Below are 15,379 nucleotides of genomic sequence, written 5' to 3'. Positions count from 1 at the left end.
TCCCATAATGCCAGCAAACCTGCTTCCTGATGTAATACAATACATGTTTAGACCTGCATGTAAATGTAACTGAACTCCAGTTCCTCCTGCTTTCAGAACTGATGTCAATGCCTATAATATTCAACAGGTAACAAGTCACAAACACAGTTATTACTCGGTATAAGTGATTCTCTGACTCCGATGGGGAAATAAAGCTGCCAAGTGCTGCTTTCAAAATTCTGAAAACTGTTTTCATAATGATAGAGAGAAGCCAATCATTATTAACCTGAAGCGTGGTTTTGTCAGCTCTTCCAGTCCTTCACCGCTAATCAGGGAAACAGGCATAGCTGATTTCAGAGACAAAATAATTCAGCGGAGCACAACAAACTTAATTCTAGCGCTCCGCCACGCTTGACTGGACTGCTTGTGACAGGAAGCCCTCCCAGACATGCAACAGGCCCCTGGAAATATTGAACTTTGGAAAACAAATAATGCCAAGACGGAAAAGTTCAACAGTCTTAAAAACACTCAGACAATCTCCGAGCTGCTGTACACCCTGGCTCTCTCTGGACACTCCAGCCCTTGGGAAGTTTCTAATGATTTAATTATGTCTTTCAGCAAAGGCAGAGAAACGGCTGCCTGATGAGATGAACCAAGTGGCAGTATTTTAATGTAAGACACAAAATAGACAGCTATGAGAGTATTATGGGTTTGGGTCCAGTTCTTTAGAAACATGCTGTTATTCTTTGGTGCTATTAAAGTATTAGGGATTGCTGAGGTTGTTCTACAGATTTAATTTAATTTTAGGGTGCCTTTCATAACCAAGTCCCAGGTACCTACCCCAGAGCCCCTTGCGATACGCTATGCTGTGCAGCTGAAACAAACCTTTTCTTCTGCTTTTCTCTTGGTTTCCTCATCCATCCACTGAAGGTCATCTAAAGTGTTAATGAATACCTCCCGGATCTCAGCGATCATTTCTTCCACCTGTTTCAAATGAATGCACAATAAAGCCTGTAATATGTATTTACACATACTATTTTTTATTTCTATATGTTGGTAGTAAAAAGTCATATCACTTAAACAATCTGGGCACAAATCCTAGCACAGGATTTTGTTTCTCTTTCCTCCTACTATACAGCCACAGCAAGGTTTATCTGGGTTCATTGACCTGTGTTAGTTGCCATGTGAGACCTATTTAATTTATCACTTCATATATCAAAACCTTTTCTTTCTGATAAGTCAATATGCGTTTAAGGGTTTATAAAAAGCTTCATGTTCTGAAGCCAGACTAGCTTTTATTCTGAAAGGTGTGCACGTTCGAGCATTTCAAAGTGAATGTAAATTTCCATTTCCATCTCACACATATCAAAGGAAAGGCCAGATCATTTGCTCTAATTGTTATTTTCTAGTAATCAAACAAAAAAAAACATTTTTCCCAACTAAAGGAACTAAACAGCTCGCCTCCAGAAGAAGTGAGCACAGATGAAAGTAGTAGCACCTTAAGAAATGTTAAATTTGTCATCAGACCAAATGACCAAAGCTGTGTGGAAAATCACCTCCCATCTGTTCTGTGTTGGCAGGCATCCAGCAGAAGCTGCGATTACCCTCTGTAGTGCAGATCTGTCACAAGTCACACTTGTGGCCTGATTTGCAGTCTGTCAGAAGCTGCAATCTGATGACATGCAAATATATCATGGGTCATCCCTTGGAGGAGAAACTGTACTACCAGACTGATGGCAAACTAATCCTTGAAGGAGGGCATTGCACGAAGCTCAGCTTACCATCTCTTTACTTTCCCCAGCAAAAGCTTCTTCAACGTACAGTCTCCCCACTGCGTTCTCCATGTTGCTGTTGACGTAGTTGGCACACTGACGCCACACAGCTGTTTCCGAGGTTGTTCCATAAAGGGCCTATGGATGACAATATCTACAGAAAAGTACTGTCTATCACGCCGCAGCATGATGTCTACAATGGAGCCCAGTGCTTTGTAGCTGGGGACTGGATTGCTACAATTATGTGCAACATGATAATGAGCTCAGGTCCCTTGCACTGCAATGCCTGCAGTTCTGCAAGACTGCTAGAAAAGATTCACAAAGAAATGGAAGCAACGTTCTCTTGAAAGTGTGCAAAATGCCATTGATACCTTGGTCGATATTATACAAGCACCAGATAAGGCAATTCTGTACACATTACATTAAATATCGGAGCATGGCCCTGCATCGTAGACTTACCTTGCGGAAGGCTTTCCTTGTGTCTTTGTAGGATCTGCTCAGACTGTTCACCAGATCCATGATGTAGCGCCACACAATGTAATTTTGAATGTCTCTGAATGGGAAAGGAAAAATTGGTTTTAACCCCTTTGCCTCATCTGGCTAGTACAGTGATGTGGTGAAGAGAAGTCTGCTACTTACCTGGCGGTGTAGTTAGAAATGATAGGATTCAGTTTCCTCAGGTAATTAGGGGCATACAGAACAACAGCCTCCTGCTCTGTGACAGTAATATTCACAGCTCCCATGATATTGTTAGCAAAACGGGTCCAGTTAAATTCCTGTATGGAACAAAATATTCGATGTCCTGTTGGTCGTGTTGTGTGTATTTTGATATTATGTACTGATTGCGTTGCCAAGAAGCATTATGTATTCTAAAGGATTTACCTGCGTAAGCAAAGTTAAAAATGGTGATATGCTTTAATAAATTACTTACTGGCCTGCTGGTGGGTTGTACAATGTCACTGTTCTTATTCTTATCAAAACTGATAGGCACCCCCAAAATTTAAGGACTCTTACTTTTGAATCAATTTCTAAGGAGAAGTTTTTCCTCATTTCTCCCAGTTCCATTTTGTTATAGAGCAGAACAGGATCATTACGGTCCTCTGGCTTATCTGTTGCCTGTGACAAAAAGTGCAAGACGTTAAGAAAAAAAAAAGCAAATTATCAAGCATACGAGAGGAGAAAGATCACCTATGTAATAATGAACAGTTCAAGGGTTGCGAAAGATCCAGTCTAACTTCTCACATTGTATTAACATGATACAAGCGTTCTCTGTGTTACAGTGTGATCTTCATGCTTTGCCAGCACAGTCTCCTGTATTATGTCACAGTATAGAATGAGCACTTGCTTCACACATTCCAGGGAACCTTGACTTGGCTGATTAAAAAGTGCAAAAATGGATTCAACGGATAAGACCTATGATTAATTAACTGCATGGCTATTAACTGATACCTTGGCTTCTTTCAATAAGAAGTTAATCAATAACTCAATCAACCTTTATAAAGCTTACTTGAGGGTTGTATATATTTTGAAGAAGCATTCCCATGACATAGGTAAATCCATGAGAGATATAATTAACAGCAAGGAATAAAATGCATTCTTCTGAACTCTGGAAACAGTCATTGGAGGATATTCAATTGAAAAACCTTTAGAACTAAACCATTAAAAGCCTGGCAGACAGCACTAGAATTACCTTATTTTTTTGGATTCCAAATTGTGGAAAAAAATATTACATGAAGTTTAGAAAGTCAGAGCCTTGACATATTCATACAGCTAACCTTAAGTATGAAACAATAAGTTGTTTTACATGAGCAATTTCTTTCTCCAGAGCCATCACTCTTTGCATCTGAGCGGTGATGTTGGCCTCATCCACAGTCATGTTTCTGTCCTCTCTGATCAGTTTCGCCACTGCCGTCATGAACTTCATGTAAGCGACACATGCCTAGAACGAAACAAAACACAGCAACAGCTTTGGAGATTGCTCAGAAACACTGTCAGTAAGTTACTTTTTACTGTGTCCAAGTAATACTGAGGGTGTACTGGTTGATACATCTAGTGTTTTGACAACATCTCAAAATATTTTGCACATCTCACACATCATAAAAAGCATTATTTAGTACTCAATAACTGAACCTGAAAACAAAAAATGTGAGAGTTAAGGTCAAATAAAACAAAGATTTTTTAGAGGTTTATTATTAAGATTATCATCATTATTAAGATGATAAGATCATTGAAAAGGAGGATTTCAATGACATTTAATTAGTAATTTATTGAAATAAAATGCAATTTATAATAATTTCACAAATTATAGAAAAGCACAACACTATCTAGTACGCCAAAAGTAAAATCTGAACTGTTTGATTTTTTTTGTTAAAAGACAAAAATATGTGCATTCTGTGATTATTCATTTTATGTATCCACTCATGCTCATGAGTCATAGACCTCAGAGAAACAGTAGTTGTTAAATATTAAATATAACTTACTGTATTTATACATAAACTATATTATATATCTTCACATTGTGTTTTGTTTACTGTATTTATACAGAAAGATCTGAAAGACCTCCAACTTTGTATGTTGACCATCTAATTTTTGTTTACAGTTTTATTATGTGATGTGAACAAACTTCTGTTTCTTAAATTCAGAGATATACAGTAGCAGATACCAGAAAAAAAAAACATATAAGCTTTGCTTGTATTTGGTTTTCTATATTTGTGATTTGTTCTTACTTATTATGATTTATATGAGATGCTTTATATTGTTGTGTCATATAAATAACAGAGTCCTGCTGTATGTGAAAGAAGAGTCATTTATTTCGCATGCACACGGGAGAGCAGCCTGCACTGGCCAGTCTCTCCGAACGGTTATTAAGTTAGTCCTTTTATACAGCATGTCAAACAAAGTTTGGCATAGACGACATAACGCAATATCCTTAACAAAGAAAGACTAAAGAAGAGTAGTTTAAGATTTTTTAATTCCTCAATATTTTTACAGAACAGGCTCAAGAAAATATTTATGGTCTAAAGCAAGGATCTCAAACTAATTTCCTGGTGGGCCTGGTGTCATCTGCCTTTTGTTCCATCTAAGCTCTTAGTTACATAATCAGTCTAATTATTTAATTAGCTGCATAACTGCTAACTGATACCTTGGCTTCATTCAATGACTGGATGACATCCTTTTGCCAATTTTGTACTAAAAGTTCATTGAGTTTGACAGCTCCCATTTCAATGTACTCATGTTTTTACAGAGTTAAATATTATTTCCAACAATGTATTCTTCTCCACAGGTTGACAGTAAGCAGAAAGCAGAGTGACCCAACGGTACATCTGTTTTCAGTAAGGATGCTACAGCAGAGCCATTAATCTTGTTTTGTGTTGTGTTACAGCTTCATAAGAGGAATATATTACACATTAAAAGGAAAAACAATAACATGATCAAAAGTTATAAGAATTATGATTCAAATGCCCACAGGCCAGGGTCTGGTTGACTTTAGAGAGGATGCAACTAATTTAAATTGCTGATTTCGGCCTACATTAAAATCTGAAGGGAAAAACAGTATTTCTTATTTATGTTTCAAATGACTTTTTATTGGCAGTGCTCAATGTTGACAATGCTCTAACTTTTTAATCCCATTGTAAGTGAGGTGAAAAACATGAAAACAATAAGGTCACAAGTAAAATTGTGCACTCTGAGTTGTGGTCTATAGAGAAGACATGGCACATCTACAGTACTATTCTTTCAGTGTCTTTGCTGCAGGGAAAAATGGAGTAGGGAGCCTGATGTGTATCTTTTTGCACTGACAGATAAGAGCTTTTCCTTATTTAAATGAAAGACAAAACCAACATTATGCTTAAAGCAAGATCACTGAGCCAAATGCACATCTTGAGATGAAACTATAACAGCTACAGTATGGATGTATGCACATATTGTAGAACTGAGCAGGACTTTCTGATCCTTTAAAAGCCTAAAAGTAACACAGACACAGTAACACAAAATGCTCCATACATGCACTGTAAGACATTTCTGAGGTGGAAAAGTAATTGAAAAACCAAGTGGTATTATTTCGTTCAAAGCTGTACACACTGCACAGGTAGCTAAGCTATACGAGGAAGACGTTTCAGTGTCTATCATATTTCTTCCCAAACAAACTGACAAAACTAAACACACCACCCATGTAGCTCTGAACACTGCTGACTGTGGTGTTCACACCACAAATCTGGCATTAAAGACAGGATTCCTGCCTGCTTAAGCCTGCCTACACACTGCCAGCCCCAGCACAATCCTGACAAAGAAACACTGCAACACCAAAAGTCAGAGAGCATGAAAGACCATTCTTCTTAATCTGCTGTGAACACGTGACCTGAGAAACCACTGTTTCTGCTTCTGTTTAAATATGATCGTGGACACATATAAAACTGAGTATCAGTCTAATTTGTAAAAGATTAAAGTTTTATGTTAAAACATGAAAAGGTTCTTTAATTATAATTGTAACTCTCACTCTCAGAACTGTCTGTGTGTCTCATGGAGAGCAAGCTGGGGTATGCGAAAAGACAAATTCCTAATGCAAGAAATTGTATATGGCCAATAAAGTGATCTTATCTCTTATACATTAGAGCTACACTTGACCCCTAAACCCAACTTTGACCAAAATGAAAAAAATAAAATAAAATTTCCCTTAACAAAAATAACATTACCTTAAAGGAAAAGTATAAGGATAAGCTTCACCGAGCAAGGTCAGTTTGAGAATGATGTATTTTGTTTCCAAGTTAAATGATTTCTAATGTACAATGAGGAAAGACACTTTCCTCTGTTGTTTACGCCAGTATGAAAATGGCACTCCTACCTCTTTATAGGGACCCGTACATTCATAGTAGTCTCGTGAAGACAAACCAAGCCCAGGTTGATCAAACTATCAGGCAAAAAAAGTAATAATTAATACCACAGCAGTATTTACATACCGGGATACAGAAGAAAATTTTCCTCTAATTTAGCTCTCTGAGTTTGATAAATATTTCATGAGACTGTCATCTAGTAACATGTACTATTGTAACATTCGATAAGCTGTTCCTTATTAGCAAAGTACAGAATACACATACTGATGTTTTGTAAGAGAAGTCATCCTCAAAGTTGTTTAGACCCCCAAAATGTGCCAAACAGCACACAAAAAACAACATTAAAATACTTGAAGACAGAGAGGCAGAAATAGACATTTTTGAAAGGTTGTTTAAATTAAAAAGAAAATTAGTTTAAAAAAGACCTTTAGAATAAACATTTCTTGGCATGTTTATTACTTTTTTTGTGTGACACATATTTCTGTTACATACATGAATAATGTGGACGTTAGAATCTTTATCGTCTGTTCCAACAAAGAAATTGACAAGAACTCGCTTTCCATATTTTTCATTTAGTTTGGCAACTGCATCTTCAGCTGTCCATGTTTTACCTAAGAAAAAGAACAAGAGCTCCATCAGTAGCAGTCGGGTTGCTGAATGTTTTCTCACACATAAGACGCCCTGATCATACTGCATACACAATGGCTTACCATACTCATTTTCCCAGTTGTCAGTCGCTACAGGCCACTCAAAAATATCAGGCAAGATGCTTATCAGGGGAGCGCCACCTCTGCTTTCAATTTGTGCTGTGAGAAAGTAAATCCTTGATCATTCACATGTAAACATTTCTTTCCGTGATTACATAAACCTAATCTTTTCAAGAAAGCGGGCCTGGAGTGAATAATCAGCCATCTGAATTTTGCATCTCAAAAATAACTCACTTTCATTTGTGCATGATTTGTACAGTGTCTTTGCTTTGGTCAGTGCACTGATGTCTCCTTGGTCAGGCCTTTCAAGAACATCTGGGAAAAAAATAAAATATCACATTTTAATATATTGCTGTTTTTCCTTCTTGCTAATCATTCTCCTTCCGAATCTATTACGGTGCATCACTAGTTGCTAAAATAGGAGGAATCATCAGACATTCCTTGACATTATTAAGATATAGGAATGTAAGGAAGGTTACCAACAAGAGGGTGCCATGCAGCTCTCCTAGCCTGTTTGGTGGTTAGAAATGAATTGTCAACCAGAATGTCAAGTTCAACAACATCATGGTGAGCAAATGAGTGTCTTAGTCACATTCTGTGGTGTTACTGCATGTTTAGTCAAAAACGTAATACTGCATTTTACTGAATTACTATTTTCCACACTTCTACTTCAAAATCTATTGTGTGCAGGATCTATCAAGCATCTACATTTAAACTCCAAAGCTCAAATTCTCTTTTCCATGATTTTAAGATCTAACGATGAAAACCTTTTAAATCTGACCATACCGTAGGTACAATGGAATAAAAGTTTAACTTTATTACAAAGTCTTCTAAGCACAAACATTTTCCAGAGTATCTGGAAGTGGTATGTAGAGAACGATGCATCTGTAAAAACTGCACACTCAGCTCTGTTCCTGTAATCCCAAAACTATTATCTCATCAGAAATCAGCAAATGAAAACTATTCTCATAGCAGTAGCAATGGTTCCAAAAAGTGTTTCACTATCTGTGACCTGTGTACAGTGGGACCTGACTGCAAATATTTTGGGTCCACTAGTTATGCTCCAATGTATTTTTTATTGTGTTGTAATGGAAATGTTTTTGGGGAACATTCTGTGAAAGGGCACCGATCAAATTTGCTTGATTGGATTACAGACGTCAAACTGTCAGACCTGCATGAACTTCTCTGGCATTATACTGCATGGTAGGATTAGAGTTTTTTCCAGCACTGCACTAGATTCTGTTCTTTAGCATGTTTAATTGTGTGCTTTCTTATATGTAGAGGGAAAAAGACCACATTTTATCACAGCTGTCTGCCCTCCACTAAAACCTAACCTTCTAATGTGTTTATTCCAATGCCTGACCTCTAATGCATTAATCTTAACTAAAACCTGCTCTCCAGACAAGAGGTGTAGCCACAGGAGAGCACAGGGTAGCAGTTGCCAACCCTAAAAATGGCTTTCCCATTCCAGCTGCCACTCCATTTTAGGAGTTCCCTAAATTTCCATATTGTCTGACATTTAACAACAATTTGCATCTTCTATTTTAGAAGGCAAATAATTTATTTTAAAAATGCCACCTCCATAGGTGACCCTGACACCACTCTGCTAACCCAGATATAAATTCCTGGCTATGCCATAGCTCCAAATACCCTGTTTGGTGCACATCGTCGACCAAATAGTTCAGCTTACTTTAACCTATTTTTGACACACACACAAAACAATATATACCAATCTATCCTGAAATGTAAAATAATTTCCACTAATATAATATTGATTGGGATTCAAACTATAGCCTGCATTTCATCACATTGCTGTGCTGCAACAAAACCGGTAATTGAAATTCCCTTTTGAGGTAGACTGCATGAAATGGAACTAAAGCAATCTCAAATGAGGCTTTCTGATGGCTTGAGAGGGAGTGGGCAAGACCAGCCAAGGAGTATTCTTCATTCTATCCAGCATCTATCATGAAACAGAATGATTGGCTAGACATTAAAATCACTATGTTGGCAACCTCATAGTTTACATCTGAAACAGCTCTATTTTCACCATTTCAATGAGAGCAGTAAGAGCACTTGAACCTGGTACCACACCTTTTACCATTGACCTGCGTTGCTGATCTCCTGCTGGGACATAAAGCTAAACAAATTGATTGCTGTTTTTTGCATTATCATCCCACTTTTCCTACAGTGCTCAGAGCAATCTATTTTAGATAAATTCCTGCAGAATCATGCTAATGCTTAAACTGTGCATTCTGAACAACACACATTGAAGACGTTTTATATTCAATAGCCAACATTAACAGTTGGCTCTTCCAGAGAAAGCCCAAAGGCTTGAGGTGAAAACAATTCCATGTTTATATTCTACAGTGTTTAGCTGTAAAGGGCTCTGTAGCTAATGTGTGTTTAACAGAAATTACATTTAAGGGGCTGATCAGTCCTCACACGTTGATCTCTCCTGAATCAATTAATGTTATATGGCCTGCACAGAGAATTAGACAGATGTGCACAGAAAATTGGACTAATGACATTTCTTGAGAAACTCTACGCCCCGAAAGCCTCCAGAGTCGGCAGTCAGCTTGTTTGGTTACACAGAACATGCTGATGGTTGAAGGTGATCTTTCGTTAGCATCTTTCTCATGAGTTCTCTTACGAGTTCAAGCTCAGACACGAAAAATTCAAAATGCTAAAAAAATAAGAAATGCATAAGCTCCTCCACAAAATGTCATGTATTTTGTTCTGAAACCGACGCTGGAACTTTCTTAAACCCATATTCCCAAGCTCTAGACTAGGGGGACTAGTGATCCAACCTGCGTATGTTTTAAAAAATAAAAAATATTTGTTACATTTTGTACACCTGAGTGCAAAGTGCAGTAGTGCAGATTTAAAAAAAAAACATGACTGGATACTGGTTGAATCAAAAACATGGCGTGTTTATAGGAGATAATGAAAACAATGGAGAATACGAAACTCAGGGCTGAGCTGTTCACCAGTTTGGTGTCTTGTCTACAGCACTACATTGACAGTAGACCCTGTAATCACTTCGGGTCTTGAAATTCACACAGCCCCAGGCAATGCTGAAGCCAGAAAGCAGGCATGTGGGGATGCAGCTGGTTACCCAAACAGGCAAGGCATGAGTGATGCTGAGAGTTGATCACTCCTAGGAAGAGACACAGCATGGGTCCGATTCTCCTCAAGAAAGACCTTTCCAAGAATCATCAATTAATGATGCCCCATTAAAAATTAAACCTACACAGCACCACATCAGCTCCATCACATGGGACGTTCGGCTGCCAGTTACACAAACAAATCAGAGCTAAAAAGGCATAGTATTTTTTTCATAACCACTCTGCAGAGGAATTAATTCTGACACAGTACAGAATGCTTCCCTAATTGCTGCTAAACAAGTGATTTACTTCCAAATTGTCGAGCAGCTGTCAAATCCTGGTTCAGTATATCGAAGAATGATGAGCTGATATTGCCAATGTGCTTTTTGGGAGTTCTGGCACAGGTAGGGTTGCAGAGTTAATAAACAACCAGGGCAACTGGAGTTCCCATGCCGAGCCTCCTGGAAGGCTCAGCCTTCCGGGTCACAAATTCGACCTGACAGTTGTATTTTTGTTGTAAAAGTATATAAATATATTATTCACAATGAACTGGCAGTCCCACCAAATTCGTAAATTACAGGCGTCTGTTTCACATTACACGGAGGAAGAAATTGTGGTTGGCTGTCTTTCTGAATGAATTATTCTTTACCCCTCACTGTTCAATCAGAGCAGTGCACATATCGGGGAGTTCATTCTTTGAAGTGTACTGTATTTAACCTTTACAAATGACTTATAAAGTAACCTTTATATAAAATAACCTTTAACAACCTACAACAAATATTGGTCAATATAAAAAGTACAGTATGTGTATTTCATTTCAACTATTACATCCTGCACTGATATAATGATTAAGATTTGATGATATTTTTAAACTTTTTATTTTTATTGCAACATGTTTGGCTTTTTATCAGTTTCAGCTCTTACAAATACAAACCTCATACCACCCTATAGTGAGACATTTCAATTTCAATGGATTTTGTCCAGCTTGATCAACAAATAACTCTTAAAGTCCAGTCTAGCTTAAAGTCCAGTCCAGTCTAGTCCAGCCTAGAGGAATTCAGCCTAAAACTACACAAAGTGTTAAATGCTTAGTGTGAAAGAAAGCTGACTCAGCTCTGATAAGGGATAATAAGGTGGCAATGCATGACAGCCTTTTTCTTTTAAGGTGTCCAGCCCTGCAATTAAAACCCTTTCTGTTCATAAGCCAGAGTTTTCCGTTCTGTTTAAGGAAATTGCACACTGTTGCACACCACAGCTGAGTTCCACATTTGGCTGTCTTGGTGCACCAAGCAATATTAGCACAAGATTGAACCCTACTTGCAGAAAACTCAAAAATGTTTCAGGTTTAAACTGCTGTCCTATTAAAACTGAAGCAGTAGAACCATGCTTCATTTGACATGTCCTGAGTGCTGCAATAAGACCCTTGCATCTTGTAATCCATATGCCTCGTCTCTAATGAGGAATCCGTTTCTAACGAGCCAGTCATTTGGAACACTTAGGCAGCCAACTTCCAGCATGCCTCTGGGTGCATGGACTAGATTCAGGCAGGGGTCATGACAGTTGACCCTTTCTAGTTATTGATGTAATACTAGCTTCATTTACTGTTAGTGTCAACGTGGTTCTATTTTTGTGATTGCGTTTGCTCCAGTGGTGAAGTCCAGACTTTTTTGCCATTAACTCTGTGTTACAGCTAAATCACACTCTGCACACAATGCTTAATTAATTTTGAAAAGGGGACATAAAGAGAAGCTAGGTCAATATGTTACCTACCTTTAAGGACAACTTCTAATTCATCTCTCAGGATATCAAATGTGCTGTAACGGGAGCTGGTTTCAGGAATAATGTTCTTCTTTAACCAGCCTCCACAGGCATACTGGTAAAAATTTTGGCAAGGATTAGCACTGGTGTCCATGTTCTCAATTAGCCGGGCAGCTGCAACACAGCAAACAGCAAAGACAGATAATTTTCAGAACTAGCACAACAGGATAACAAATGCAAAAGCAATTGAATGCACTCGACAAGGCCTACCTGACTTTGTACAGTCTGCAGACTTGCAAATCCCATCTGCAATGAACAGACACACATGTTAAAGAGCATCCAAGATGTTGAAGTGACATCTACAGAAATTGCAGGACAGCATGCAATATTAGCATCTGATTTATGATTACACGCAAATTATGCTGTAATGTTATGCATTGTGCACCCTCATTTTAAAATGTATACAGAAACACATTCATTATTAAAATCATGACACACACCATGAAAAGAAATATGATATCAAAGGAACTGACTGTCGCTTTACAAAAAAAAAAAATCTAAATTCCAGTTAAGTTCTGTTTTCCTCGGCTCGTTTCAGTAACTCCTTTTCTTTTTGCTTTTGAGCACAGAAATTCATGTAGAGAATGGTGTGCATTTGCATTCTGCCTCAAAAAGATGTTTAAACATTTATTGTGTTTTATAATTACAAATGCAGTCTTCATAACTGTGGCAGAGCTAGGGCTCTGTTTACCATCTGTTCCAGATGTCCAGGCTGAGGGACTGGCATCAACAGTCAGATGAGCATCACATACCTGCTGAACATCTCCATTCAACTCAACAGCACATGTACATCGGTCACAAAATTAATCTTCCTGAGATTCCTTAACAAAGCATTCAATTTTATTTTCATGTACAGACTTAGTGTATTACTGATGCTCATACACATAAGATCAATATTTTTAGACAAAAGAATTACATACATGCATGCTAGTCTCTTTGAGGTTTTTTTTCCCCTCAGTCTGACAGGTTCTAAAAAGACAAGCTGGAAAGAGCCAGGTCTACCAATTTTAATGACTTAGCTTTGAAGACTTGGGTTTGAGCAGACGACAACAAAATTAAAATCTCTGTGCACTTGGTGATCCTGGGATGGGTACCTATGTAAAAGGTGAATTAGATTTACTTACCACCGCCTTGTGTTGAAACTAAAATGATCAGAGCAATCACCACAATCAAGAGAAGAGACACCACAGTCGTGAGTCCGATCTCCAGTGAAGTCCATCTTAACTTCTTTTTCGATTTTGAAGCGTTATTGTCTGCTGTATCCATCTGCCTTTCTGATGTGGCCTGAAACAATGCACCTAACCCCACCAGATCCACAGAAGACAAAAGAACGTCAGTGTGAACCAACCCTTCATGAGACACTTTCTATAGCAATTTAAAAGAAAAAAACTGGATCAACAGTTTTGAGATAGGATTAAAGTTGCCTAATTACCTTCTTAACCAGCAAGTTAGAATAACTTTCACCCAAAGCAAGGTTCTTAACTTGTGAATTAAGTGTATTTCCAAAGCCAAGTGATCCTTGATCTTTCCTCACAGTGAAATGTTCTGACGTTGCAGAGAGAAAGGCAGTGAAGTGTTGTGAAGGAGAAAAGGACAGACCATAGGACAAAGTCTAGAAAATCCTCCGAAGAAAAACATGAGTGACTCAGACCTGTGAAATAACTCCTCAGTTATTTGCCGCAGCCAAAACTACAAAGCACTTTGTAATTTTCTATGCACTACATCAACTAGTGCAGTGTTTCTTTTCTAAAACATACAATGATCATAATAGTAAAATTAGTGTTATTGTAACACGTTAAAACCTTATTTCACAGGTTATTTTCAAATATCATAAATATTTCCAGGCTTTTTGGTCTTCTATGTCAGCCTTCTGTTAATGGAAGCAGCTGTAATACTTCAGTCTCAACCTGTAAACTTTTAGCTTGTAATAGAAAGTCATTAAGTAAATGGAAATACCACAGTCCATGGTCACACACAGTGAGGAAGGACTGTAAAGATTCTACAGGCTGTAACTCTAATTACATTATATGTTACCTGAGTTTTATGAGCAATAATGAAAGCTTTTGCAGGAGACATGCAATCACATCTTACCAAATATATGTGTCAATCACTGTGTATCAACCCTGGGATATTACTATGAAAACAGCATAAATAAAAACAATCTGTTTCCTTGCTGGATTGTTGGATATAGTAAAATGTAGAATGCACAAAATTCAAGTTTTATATGGGCCTGCTGTAAGTGGATTTTATCATGACCATTAATCACAATCCTGCCTTGACTGCTTTCAGATAAATTATTCTCTACTTACAGGACAAACTTTCCAATATAGTGAATCCCTATAGTGGAATGTTTATTAGAAGCTCTTTTTATGTTGTATGGTAACATCTGTTCAACTAGTACATTCTAATAACTTAGTATTGGTATTAGTATTATGCACGAACAACATATTGTGGTTAAACTGGGTAAAATATTGTATTGATTCAATTGCAATGACATGGTGCTTAAGTGCATTTGCGGTGTATTGCTAGCATAATTTAAAACTAACACGTGCTATGTACTGTATATACAGGTCAGGTCACACACTGTCAGCATTCAGGCTTGAGCCTTAATAAGCTGGATCTTAAAACTAGTTAAAACAAAATAATGCATTTCCGTATTCTTTTAAGAGATTCTAATGATTTTTTTCTCTTGTTCTTTTGTAGTTGCTGATGTTTGCTTAGTGTCTGAAATGCTCGTTAGTTCCATTAGTACAAATACAATTCTTAATAGTATTGTAGTATTGTATGGCAGCAGCTGTCACGAAAGTACAATTGCTCAAGTCTAGAAAACATACTGTAAGAACACTTTCATATTGCTAAGCATGGTGCAAAATCGAGTCGTTCTGGTGCGGACTTGATAGCGTAAAATATCCATCTTCACATTTTTGTTAACAATTTTGAAAAGTGTCTACTTATTCAAATGATCCACTAGCTGCCGGGTTTGCATTCCAGTTGAATGCATTATGTTCTTAGACTTAATCCCTCAACATCAATGCTGAAAACCAGCTCACGCCACGCTGTTGCCACATGCATGGACGTCATGTCCTCACTGAACACAATTACTACGTTCATCGTCAAATCACAAAATAAGCTAGGCTGACACTTCCCTGCATTTAAAAAAAATATATGAA

At 37.6% G+C, this 15,379-nt stretch overlaps 1 protein-coding gene across 3 annotated transcripts in view; it reads right to left on the bottom strand.

The window, feature by feature from the left end:
- Positions 1 to 15,379, bottom strand: part of LOC102690021 (neprilysin) — a 36,702-nt gene that overhangs the window by 10,239 nt on the left and 11,084 nt on the right. For 2 of the 3 annotated variants that reach the window (XM_015360909.2, XM_015360908.2), the window contains exons 3-15: positions 13,334 to 13,507; positions 12,420 to 12,455; positions 12,162 to 12,323; positions 7,522 to 7,602; positions 7,291 to 7,386; positions 7,073 to 7,191; positions 6,592 to 6,657; positions 3,556 to 3,690; positions 2,766 to 2,867; positions 2,391 to 2,527; positions 2,211 to 2,304; positions 1,761 to 1,889; positions 865 to 963 (exon numbers count right to left, since the gene is read on the bottom strand). In XM_015360909.2, coding sequence (XP_015216395.1) covers positions 865 to 963; positions 1,761 to 1,889; positions 2,211 to 2,304; positions 2,391 to 2,527; positions 2,766 to 2,867; positions 3,556 to 3,690; positions 6,592 to 6,657; positions 7,073 to 7,191; positions 7,291 to 7,386; positions 7,522 to 7,602; positions 12,162 to 12,323; positions 12,420 to 12,455; positions 13,334 to 13,507 — 1,430 coding nt within the window. Of the gene's footprint in view, positions 1 to 864; positions 964 to 1,760; positions 1,890 to 2,210; positions 2,305 to 2,390; positions 2,528 to 2,765; positions 2,868 to 3,555; positions 3,691 to 6,591; positions 6,658 to 7,072; positions 7,192 to 7,290; positions 7,387 to 7,521; positions 7,603 to 12,161; positions 12,324 to 12,419; positions 12,456 to 13,333; positions 13,508 to 13,641; positions 13,776 to 15,379 lie in introns of those variants that run through there. The other variant, XM_015360910.2, reaches the window with a different exon arrangement.

Source organism: Lepisosteus oculatus, chromosome 13 (assembly GCF_040954835.1).
Source record: "Lepisosteus oculatus isolate fLepOcu1 chromosome 13, fLepOcu1.hap2, whole genome shotgun sequence".
In the NCBI taxonomy this organism is placed as follows: domain Eukaryota; kingdom Metazoa; phylum Chordata; class Actinopteri; order Semionotiformes; family Lepisosteidae; genus Lepisosteus; species Lepisosteus oculatus.
This window is presented reverse-complemented; position numbering and strand designations above follow the sequence as displayed.